The 11,430-nt window shown below is 46.9% G+C and overlaps 1 protein-coding gene across 1 annotated transcript in view; it reads right to left on the reverse strand.

Annotated features, from left to right (window-relative positions):
* Positions 1-3,366: 3,366 nt before the first annotated feature.
* fem1b (fem-1 homolog b) overlaps positions 3,367-11,430 on the reverse strand; it is an 11,647-nt gene continuing 3,583 nt past the window's right edge. Inside the window, exons 2-3 of the mRNA XM_078256356.1 lie at positions 7,962-8,385; positions 3,367-7,587 (exon numbers count right to left, since the gene is read on the reverse strand). Coding sequence (XP_078112482.1) covers positions 6,367-7,587; positions 7,962-8,385 — 1,645 coding nt within the window. The 3' untranslated portion in view covers positions 3,367-6,366. The remainder of the gene's footprint in view (positions 7,588-7,961; positions 8,386-11,430) is intronic.

Genomic DNA, 11,430 nt, shown 5'->3' on the forward strand with positions numbered 1-11,430 from the left:
TAGGGGTACTCTGGAGGACTGCAGGGGGAACATACAAGGCTGTAGTTACTTCTGTCTTTTTTTTGTCGCTGTTTGCAGTTTGTCACCTTTTTCTTGAAGGTTTTGTCATTTGTTCTGACCTGTTCTCGCCTTTCGTACTGACTTTTTTCTAAGTAAATCTATCGCTGTATTGTTCATCTTTATTATTCACGCTGGTTAGCGGGTACATGGTTTAAAAAAACTGTTCAAAAGGGGGGGGGGGGGACTTTGAGAACCAGTGTATAAATGTATTTACTGCATTCATGTTTTTGTATTTTAGAAAAAGAATAAAAAGAGAAAAGCACAGCAGGTGAATGCAGAAAGACTTTTATTTTGACAGTGTTGGTTCTGCAGGAAGTAAACAACACAGCTGACGTCTTTATAAAGTCTCATCAACACCGTGGAGAATCTTTGGCTTCATTTCAGCCACAGAAACTAAAACTAGTTTAAAAACTCAAAACTTCTCCAGCTCCGTCAGGACACAACCCATCTCCTGCAGCGATAAATAAAAAAAACTTAAAAAAAACTTAAAAAATAAGAATTAGCATTCTGAATGGCACATTATCATCACTTCAAACCCTAAAACCCTCCAGGCAGAAATCCCCTCTGACATCCTGTAATATGTTGTATATGTATATTAGTTTCTGTATTTATTGTTGTATGTTTAATGGTTGATCAGTCGACTAACTGGTAAAGGAGGAGGGCAGCCCTAGAAAAGTCTGACATGCAGGACTTTAAGTTTCAGTGTTGCATTCACATGCTGCTTTATGTTCAGAAAAGTCTACGATCACGACACCAGCAAAACCAGCAGCTGAGAAATAATCATTTATAAACCTCCAGTTGATTTTGCATCGACGGAAAACAGCTTAAAATACGTTTTAGAAAGAGTCCCGCCGTCATGCTTAACAGTTTAAAGGGTCCCTGGACCCTATTTTCCTATGTTTGTGTGTCTAAGTGACTGATGGGAACAACAATCTTTGACATTGGTCCAGTATTAAGAGAGATCGCTGCAGTCAGCAGCAGAGAAACAAGCTATAATGTAAGTTAATAGGACAATTGTCCAGCTTGTTTTTACCTTCACAGAAGAGCTCGTTTTGCTGCTGACAGGCTCAGATTAATATTCTAAGTGTCTCAACATTATGGAAAGGATTTCTAAGGAGGTCGACCTTTCTGTTAAAGAGAAACATCCTTTTTTTTAAACATAAAAACATACACGAAACTGCATTTGTTAAACCCACCAGACTCCATGTAAATAATCAGTCATTTTAGCATCGTAAAATACACTTCATTCAAAGTGGACAGAAACAAAATAAAACTATGACAAGCCGTTTTGGGTCGTCTTTCCACTTTAACCAACCATCACAAGTCTAGTTTTGGTTGAAATAAACACATAGTTTACCGATTTACATGTGGAAATATGTTGGCTCTATGCACGCTAAAAGTACTGTTTTTTTAAATGGAGTCTGGTGGGTTTAGAGCTAGTGACTTCAGAGCTGTTTCTGGGTAAACAGAAAGGTCTTAAAGAGGTTTTAAAGGTCTATCTCTGTAGGGATCCTTCAGTCACTTACACACAAACACAGGGTCCAGGTTAAAAAAAAAAAAAAAAAAAATTACCCTTCAAATATGTTTTCGGAGTCCCCGCCGTCGTGCTGAGCAGCCCAGATGTATTCTGTGTGTTTTTTGCAAACTGTTTTCCCGGACTCGGAGCGAGCGGCGTCCGTAATAAATCTACACGTAGAAGGAAATTAATCTGCAGCAGCAGCTCGTTTCACTGATGAATCGTCTGCGGCCCAGAGCTGCACCGACACCGGAGCTGCACCGACACCGGCGCTGCACCGACACCGGCGCTGCACCGACACCGGCGCTGCACCGACACCGGAGCTGCACCGACACCGGCGCTGCACCGACACCGGCGCTGCACCGACACCGGAGCTGCACCGACACCGGAGCTGCACCGACACCGGAGCTGCACTCATTAACATTAGACGATCGATGGTTATTTAAAAAAAGGAATTGTTTTTCAAGTAAAAATGGCAGAAAATGCTGTTTTCAGCCTCTCAAATGTGGACATTTCATGCTCTTTTCTGTTTTATATCATATTAAACTGGATGTGTGTGTGTGTGTGTGTGTCTGTTCTCTGTTTTATATCATATTAAACTGGATGTGTGTGTGTGTGTGTGTGTGTGTGTGTGTGTGTGTGTGTGTGTGTGTGTCTGTTCTCTGTTTTATATCATATTAAACTGGATATCTTTGGGTTTTGGACAAAGCAAGACATTCAAAGACATCAGCTTGGACTTGGATGGACATTTTCTCGTTTTCTGACATTTTATAGAGCATAAGATAAATCAGGTTAAACAGTCAAAAAATACATAGACGGTGAAACTTGGGTTGTTATATTGACTCGCCCGACGCGGCGTTACTGTTGCACCCTGACGGATAATGAAAACAATCGTTAGTTGCAGCCCGACCTGTACGAAGACACACACACACACACACACACACACACACACACACACAGATTAAGCAAACAGCTTTGTTTTTTCCGCTTCGACTGTGGTCGGCCGGTTTTAAAGATGAATGAGCCCCTCAGAGGAGCTTCTAATCCTTCAAACGTAGGGAGCTGCTTTAATACAGAACACTTGTTCTGCCTCTACAATCACTCAGCATGCAAAATGCCAACGGAATAATCCCCGAAAGGTCTGGTGGGTTTTACGCTTTGTTTTGTAAGAAAGAATTAAAAAAAAGAACCGGGGACTTTGGCTTTTTGCATTGACAGGCGCCATGTGACTTCTTTCCAAACGTGTACACGTGTTCAGATCTGTCTGCGCTTCTCGTGCGTAACCGTTACTGTCCACCCACAGAGCTTTGGGCTTTTGTTTTGAAAAAAGAAACAGCCGGCGATGTGTCCAACGCTTCCTGCTATTCGGAGACTGTTCTAACCAATCGGGATGAAGAAGTAAAAGATTCTACGCCGCAACATTAAAAAAAATGATTCTGAAGTCTTTTTTTTCCCCGTTTGTATCTGTATTTCCAGTCCATTCAGCCAGAAAAAATGTCAGATCTTCTTGCTTGTTTTGGGAAAACGTAACCGAACAAATGCTTGCGTTACTTTTAGTCTCGTTTCACATCGTACAAATTGGGCAAACGTCTCTCGTTTGCCTTGTTTCGGATCAGAGCACGTGGGCTGGAAACCTTATTTTATGTACTTCTAAATGTTTTCTGGGTTTTCACTAAGATCTCTAGTTTGTATTTCGGAGAATCAGAAGGTCGGCTCTGGAGACACATGAGGCACAAAGAGCAAAGATGGAAATAAAACATTAACAGAACTCATAATCCCGACAGAGACATGAAGACACTTGCAGCAGCAGCAGCACGATGTGCCGACAAATAAATAAATAATCCATGTGAAGTCATAGAAACTGATTCCTAAAAGCCTTTAAGTCTTTATGCTCCAAAAGACAATAATGGAAAGTCCTACATGTCGCCGGCAAATCAACAAAAAATATGATCAGAGGTGATGAACTTTTGTTTTTACCTTTTGGATCTCAACATTAACATCTCTCCCGTGTTTTGTCCCCCTCAGACGTTACCAACCAAAAGCTAAAGCTGCCGCAGCAAACCAGGTGACGTCGCCCTCGACTTACGCTGGCCAGAGCTCCTCCGGAACAAGTGCTAACGTTAGCTAACGTAGCTAACGCTAGGCTATATGTGGAAAAACAGCGGCAGAGAGAAAGAGACTTACTAACTGTAGACACACGGTAAACGGTAGGAGCCAGAGGCTTACTGCGGTTGAGCCGCCGCCGTGCACGAAAAGGAGCAGCTGAGTAAATGAATATGCTGTGCACAGCTCTACAATGACATATGCTTTTACCATTTAAAATATTAATAAAGTAGAAAATCAATTTGTGGGGGTCAACGTTGATATTGTGGCGGGCCGCCACAGATAAATCAAAGTATGGGGAACATTGCAGTGGCGATACCCAGGCCAGCAAACAACGACTGGCAGTAAACCATTTATTCAAACATACGACGAACTAAAAGCCTGATAGTTGGTAGAACTTCCGCACCGCAGTCGCATCACGTCTCCTTAACCGGACCGTCTTTCCCCGCCGGCCCGTTGTTGTTGTCGCAGTAAAAACGTAAGCCAGAGAAAACTACTTTTCCCGTTAAAAAAAACAAAAAACAATCACGTGTGGCGGCCGACGTGTGGGGTTAACGCACGTGAGGCAGGAAGGGGGGGTGGGGCCGCCTGCAGACACTCATTCATTCTGTCCGTGTAGCTCTCCGTCACGCTCGCTCACTCAGACTGTGGCGTCGCAGTAACATGGCGGCACGCCGTCATGGAGATAAGGCAAACCAACGCTCTCTCTCTCTCTCTGCTCTCGCAGCAGGAACCTGCCCAGAGTTTCCTGATGACGCCTCGCTGCAGCCCCAAGAGACACAGACGGACTTCGAGTCGTTTTGATACCGATGATCTCGGAGAAGCCTCCCATACTGCCTAAGATGCCGGTACGGACGAGTCTGCGCACCGATCCGATACCACGTAATGTAGCCCCGAAAGACATTAAACAAAAACGACCCCCCCCCCCACCCAGCTGTGCCGCAAGCAGACCAAGCCAGAAATCAACTCTCCTGTGCTACCACAACCACTGTCTTTTAGAGCGGCGAGAAGAAGTTAGAGCTCAAACGATTGGTTGATCGAAATCACCGACTATGCTGATTAACGATTTCATTGTTAAAGCAATTTTTCATGCAAAAAATAAAAGAAAAAAGGCAGAAAAATGCAGTTATCAGTCCCTTAAATATGGAGATTCCCTGCTCTTTCTTTAATTTCATATCATAGCCAACTGAATATCTGGGTTTGGGACTGGGAAAAACTAAACAAAGACATTTACCCTCCTGTTTCTTTTACCCAAACTGCCCCAAAAAACAACAACAGGGTTGGTTCAATACAACGTTCTTCGCAATATCATTGAATTTCCGGATGTTATATTATATTTCACAGCATTTGGAAAAAGAAAAAATGGTTTAAAATGTTTTAAAAACCATTTCCTGACTAAACTCTGACAAAAGTCTTCCTCTGATTTCAACTTAAAATCAGTCAAAATATTTCATAATTTCAGCTTTTTAACTAAAAACATGAGGTATAAAATCATATAAATGAGGTTTATTGAGCATGAATTTTTAATAAGTAATTGTAAAGTTGGTTTGAGGGGTGTATATACTGGCGGAAAAAAAAAAGAGTAGAAAACGTTGAATAAGGTTTTCACCCGGGAGGACAACGAGAGGGTTAAAGACAGACATCGCCTTGGACTTTGAGAAACTAGGATGGACATTTTTAATAGACCAAAACAACGAATCTAGAAAATAATCGGCAGGTTAATCAATAATGAAAACCATCATTGGTTGCAGACATTGGCATTGATTTCTGGTTTTGGTCTGCCAGCGGAGAGTTCACCCAGAGACGGTTTATACAGCTGTTAAAAACCTAAAATAGATTGGCCGATATGAAAGGTATCAGGTATCGGAATCGGGAAGGAAAACCAGTATCCAAACATCTCTAGTACTCAGCAGTTAATACTTAAAATCAGGGTTTAAAATGAACTTCTTTATCCACCAGCCAAATGGTTAGTGCATGTTGACATTTGACCAACCACTCAATAGATCCCCGCTGGCTGTTTTGGGCTGCTGAGTAAAGCTCTGTGCCACTTAGAATATTTTACCAGTATTTGGCTGGTAAATGGTGCTGATTTTGAACCCTGCTGAAGTGTGTGTGTGTCTGTGTCTGTGTGAGAGAGCGAGAGAGTGTGTGCGTCTGTCTGTCTGTCTGTTTGTGTGTGTGTGTGTGTGTGTGTGTGTGTGTGTGTGTGTGAGAGAGCGAGAGTGTGTGCGTCTGTCTGTCTGTCTGTGTGTGTGTGTGTGTGTGTGTGTGTGTGTGTGTGTGTGTCTGTGTGTGTGAGAGAGCGAAAGTGAAAGTGTGTGCGTCTGTCTGTTTGTGTGTGTGTGTGTGTGTGTGTGTGTGTGTGTGTGTGTGTGTGTGTGTGTGTGTGTGTGTGTGTGTGTGTGTGTGTGTGTGTGTGTGTGTGTGTGTGAGAGAGCGAGAGAGTGTGTGCGTCTGTCTGTCTGTCTGTTGACTTATGTGTGTGTCTGTGTGTGTGTGTGTGTGTGTGTGTGTGTAAAAAAGCCAACCCACTTCTTTATAAAAACGCTGAAAAATTTTTTTTTTAGTACTGAACCATCATCTTCAGCACCGTTTGAATTTGTTAGAAAATTATAAGAAAGGGTTTTTTTTTTTTTTTTTTTTTAAAAAGAACAAAGAGTCTTTTTGTCCTCCGGGTTCCGTTTTTCTCAGTGGAACTCGACAAACTCCTCGAGCGTTTTGGGGATCTGGTTGCGGTAGGTGATCTGGTGCAGGCGGACGGCGCGCGCCGCCAGGCACTTGAGGCTCATCTTCATCTGCGTCTTGAGCAGGATCTCCGACACGCCCGTCGTGCTCTTGTCCAGCGGCGTCTTCTTCTGCTTGTTGGCCATGTCCGTGTGGGCGCCGGCCTCCACCAGGCTGATGATGATGGCGTGCAGCGTGAGGAAGTCACTGATCGGCCGGTTGTACTGCACGATGACGTGCAGCGGCGTGTTGCCCTCATGGTCCACGGCGTTGACCTGCGCGCCGCAGTCCAGCAGCAGCTTGGTGACCTGCGCGCTCGGGAAGCTGCACACGTCGTTGGTGTGGAAGTCGTCCACGGGCGTGTTGGAGCTGATGGCGAGGTGCAGCAGCGACGCGCCGTCGCGCGAGCGCGGGTCCAGCTGGATCAGGTCGTAAATGTGCTTGTTGATGCGCGCGCGCTCCATGCTGCCGCACGTCGTCTTGGTGGAGATGCACGTCAGGTACAGGAAGGTGAAGACGTTGGACTCGTAGTTGTCCAGGGCCTGCGGCAGCTCGGGCTCCGCTGCGGCCGCGGCCGCCTCCACGCGCGCCATGCTGCGCCGGATCTCCAGCACGCTGCAGCTCAGCACCTGCTCCACGGCCGTGGCCAGCACGCGCTCCTTCAGGTGCACCATCTGGGAGAAGACCTGGGCGAAGCGCAGGAGGTCCTTGTGCGTGTTTCGGTTGCCCTTCTGCCGCAGGCGGAGCGCGTGCAGCCACAGCTTGATGCAGTGCTCGAACTCCATGTTGTCGGCGTAGACGGCGCCGCGGTAGATGATCGGGTGCGACACGTCGATGTTGTCGGAGCCGAGGACGCGCTCGCGGATCATCAGCCCCTCCATGTGCAGGGCGTCGCGGTCGGCGCGGATGGCCTCCAGCTCCGGGAGCGTGCGGCACTCGGCGCGGCCGCCGTACGCCTCGATGGCCGGCAGCAGCTCCTTGGCGACGACGCTGTCGGGGTCGCGGTGGCGCTCCGTCATGGCCGTGTGCAGGTAGTGGTACGTCCGCTGGATGTCGTAGTTCTCGCGGTCGTTGGCGAACGAGGCGCCCAGCAGTTCCAGCGCCTCGATGCGGCTGGGCGGGTCGCAGTCGGCGTGCGCCAGCAGAAGCTCCACCACGTCCGCCTTGCAGCTCTCGGCGGCCACCTTCAATGACAATAATCGTTAGTGGCGGCCCTCAAAACACACAAGCTGAATATACTACACACAAAACTTAAAAATAGTGGCCCGTGCTGTAATTATGAGACACTGCTGTGCCGTCACATTTCCCCCGACTCACTTCCTGGCTCTCCTTCTCCATAAACAACAAGACATCCTTGATGTTGTTGTGAGAGGGAGACACTTTCTCTCACTATGATCAGAGTGGGAGGAAGCTACTCGCTCCGAAGCCTATCACTGTCAGTGTCTCACTCAACCTACCACCCACATACATGGAACACACACACACACACACCCACACCCACACCCACACACACACCCACAGCGTTATTACTAAGGGTTGTGTTGCCTGTTCTGTTCACCTTGAGCGGGGTCATGCCGTGTCCGTTGACGACCATGCTGGCCTTGCAGCGCACCAGCTCCGTGACGATCTCCAGGTGGCCGGCCTCGGCCGCAAAGTGCAGCGCCGTGGCGCCGCAGTGGGCCTTGGCGTTGGGGTCGGCGCCCCGCTCCAGCAGGAACTTGACCACGTCGGCGTGGCCCTTGTAGGCAGCGATCATCAGGCAGGTGTTGTTGTACTTGTTGGTGATGCGGATGTCGGCGTCGTGCTCCACCAGGTAGCGCACGATGTCCAGGCGCCCGTCGAAGCAGGCGGCCCGCAGCGGCGTGGAGTTGGTGACCGTGGTGTGGTTGACGTTGGCGCGGTGAGTCAGCAGCAGGCGCACGACCTCAAAGTGCCCCGCCCCGGCCGCGCACCACAGCGCCGTCGCACCGTCGATGACGTAGCTGCGGGACAGACGGGAGACACACGGGAGACACTGCTGTTAATGGCTGTAAGCAGCACTTACCAGGACTGTGCTTTGGTCGACGGTGCATACATAAAAATAATATAAAATAAACAAACAATAAATACAGAAACAAATAAACGCATACATGTTTATTTTTTTTTATTTTTTATTTCAGGACAATGCCCATTTGATGAACATGTACAGAAGTACACGTAAAAGTGCCAGATTGTAGCCCAAGAGCTAATATCCATCTGTGGTCCATTCATCAGGTAGATATTACAATAAAAAGGACAAAAGATACGCAGCAGCAACATTTGCTGTATCAAACTAAGTAAAACAGGACGAAAGAAAAGAAATACAGGACAATTCATTAGTATGCTCCATCGAACAAACACGCAGGGTTGGGGTGGCGTTTGGATTTGTACGATTCCGATGCTGAACCGATTGTTGAAAAACTGAAACGTGAACGATTAATAAGCCTTTACGTCCGTTTTGGGGAGCCCAGAGGGAAGATATGGCATTTTAAGAGTAGCCTACATTTACGGTAGCTAGCTAACAGCAGACTACAGAGAAAGTGATATTTCTACGTCCGTTTCGGAGCGACGGAGGGAAAATATTTCAGTCGACACATTAAGTGGAACCCGGTTCTAATCCGGTCTGATTCCTACCGGATGCGTAGGAACCCGGCTCCCTAGTGGAACCGGGTTTCGGTACCCAACCCTACCTACGTATAGCTATTTAACAACGATTTGGGGGAAAACATGAACCACGATTTCTTTCTGACGGAGTGTAATGTTTACTGCACACATGAACCACGACAAAACAAAACTAATGGGCAGCACCAAACAGAGATGTGTTTTGGCCCCTAGAGGACATTGGTCATCACAACACAGAGGCTTCAGTGGAGAGAAGGGAGAGCACTGCAGCGCTTGGAGATGCACGTCAGGTACAGGAAGGTGAAGACGTTGGACTCGTAGTTGTCCCAGGAGCCTGCGGCAGCTCGGGCTCGCTCTGCGGCCGCCTCCACGCGCCATGCTGCGCGGATCTCCAGCACGCTGCAGCTCAGCACCTGCTCCACGGCCGTGGCCAGCACGCGCTCCTTCAGGTGCACCATCTGTGAAGACCTGGGCGAGCGCAGGAGGTCCTTGTGCGTGTTTCGGTTGCCCTTCTGCCGCAGGCGGGAGCGTGCAGCCACAGCTTGATGCAGTGCTCGAACTCCATGTTGTCGGCGTGAAGACGGCGCGCGCGATAGATGATCGGGTGCGACACGTCGATGTTGTCGGAGCCGAGGCGCGCTCGCGGATCATCAGCCCCTCCATGTGCAGGGGCGTCGCGGTCGGCGCGGATGGCCGCCAGCTCCAGGGAGCGTGCGGCACTTTTCAGCGCGACGCCCGTCACGCCTCGATGGGCGGCAGCAGCTCCTTGGCGGCAGCGGCTGTCGGGAGTCGCGGTGGCGAATGTCCTGTATTTCACATTGGTCATCACCACCAGCCTGTAAACACAGAGGCTTCAGTGGAGAGAAGGGAGAGCTCTGCAGCGCTTGGGAGCTCTTTGAAACCTATTTTTATACCGTCTACGTTTAAAACTCACAGAAGACAGTCGTGGCGTTTGTGATGCAGTCGGCTCGTACATTTAAATGAGAATCAACGTCATAAAATAAATGTTTGACTCAGGGTGAATCGAGATTTCATAACGATTAATCGTGCAGGAGTGTACTAAAACATGTCCAAAAAATGTAGCAGGATGTGCAAAAAGGATATATAAACAAACAAGCATTACTACTCAGGGTGTTGATATTAATAGTTTCTATGATGCATCGCAATGGGGAAGTGCGAACTGATGTTACTTGATGATTTTTTTTCAGTTGCTGCTTCTTTAATGTTTGTCTGCTGTGTTCAGGAAGTCTCTTTTTGGAGCAGAAACATCTAAAGGGGGAGTTCATAGATATCGGACTGCTTCAATTGTTGATGAAAACCATGAGCAGTAACAGTGTTTTCCGGAGGTTTGTGGGAGACTTACGGTGCGTGTATTTTGCCGGGTTTTCGAGCGTCTGTGCTCAAGAAAATGTGCCGTTTTTTAATAATGAAAAAATTTTGACATCAATTTGACATCATTTTTGGACCGTTATCGCCATATCTGTCTAAAAATTTGGGAAAAGCTAGAGCAGATAATAGATTAATAAAACTCAAAAAGCTTAAAGACAAAAACATGTTAAAGAAGTTCAGTGGGGACCAACTACAATCATTAGATCCGAGTATTTCTGAGTATCTGAGTATCATTTAGTTAGTCTTGATGCTCACATTGATGAATGGATGGATGGATAAGAATAACTCCTGGAAAAATATATACTAATATATACTTAGAGGAATGAAAAAGAATGTATACAAGTGTGAGAATAAAAATGTACAACCTACATACATAGTATGTTATTATTATTATTACTATAACATTCATATGAAGTAACCAGTGTGCAAGTAGCATAGTACGTTGTAACGTGTGAGGTAATGAGAAGGTTATCTCACACACACATAATAGTGTTGAGAAGATATGGAATCGTGAAGCATGTAAATATTCACACCCTTAATTATAACTACACCAGTCACAGCTGGATATTTCTTTTGTACATTGGGTCACAGAGTCTGCGGTTACATCACTGAGTGGGTGTGGCCAGCTAGACAAACCAGCTGAGCAACAACAACAGTTTCTGTGTTGAGGCTCATTTCACATCCATCCATCCATCCATCCATCCCCCCCCTTCCCCCCCCCTCCCTCTCTCATTACTATCAGGGTTCAGACTTAACTTTCTCATCCACCAGCCAAACAGCTAATAATAAATGTTCAAATTGTACCAGCCACGTAATAGATTAACATAGCGTCCGTGTAGGCCAGCGCGCTGCAGCCATAGTTTTGGCGTCTCCTCATTTGTTTACGCGAGTGTATGTGTCGAGCCAGCCAGGTCATCATGTTGTTGACCTGTGTGTTTGACCCAAATAAACACACACACAAGATACAGACACATACATACATAAAGACAGACACACTG

Source organism: Sander vitreus, chromosome 8 (assembly GCF_031162955.1).
Source record: "Sander vitreus isolate 19-12246 chromosome 8, sanVit1, whole genome shotgun sequence".
NCBI lineage: Eukaryota > Metazoa > Chordata > Actinopteri > Perciformes > Percidae > Sander > Sander vitreus.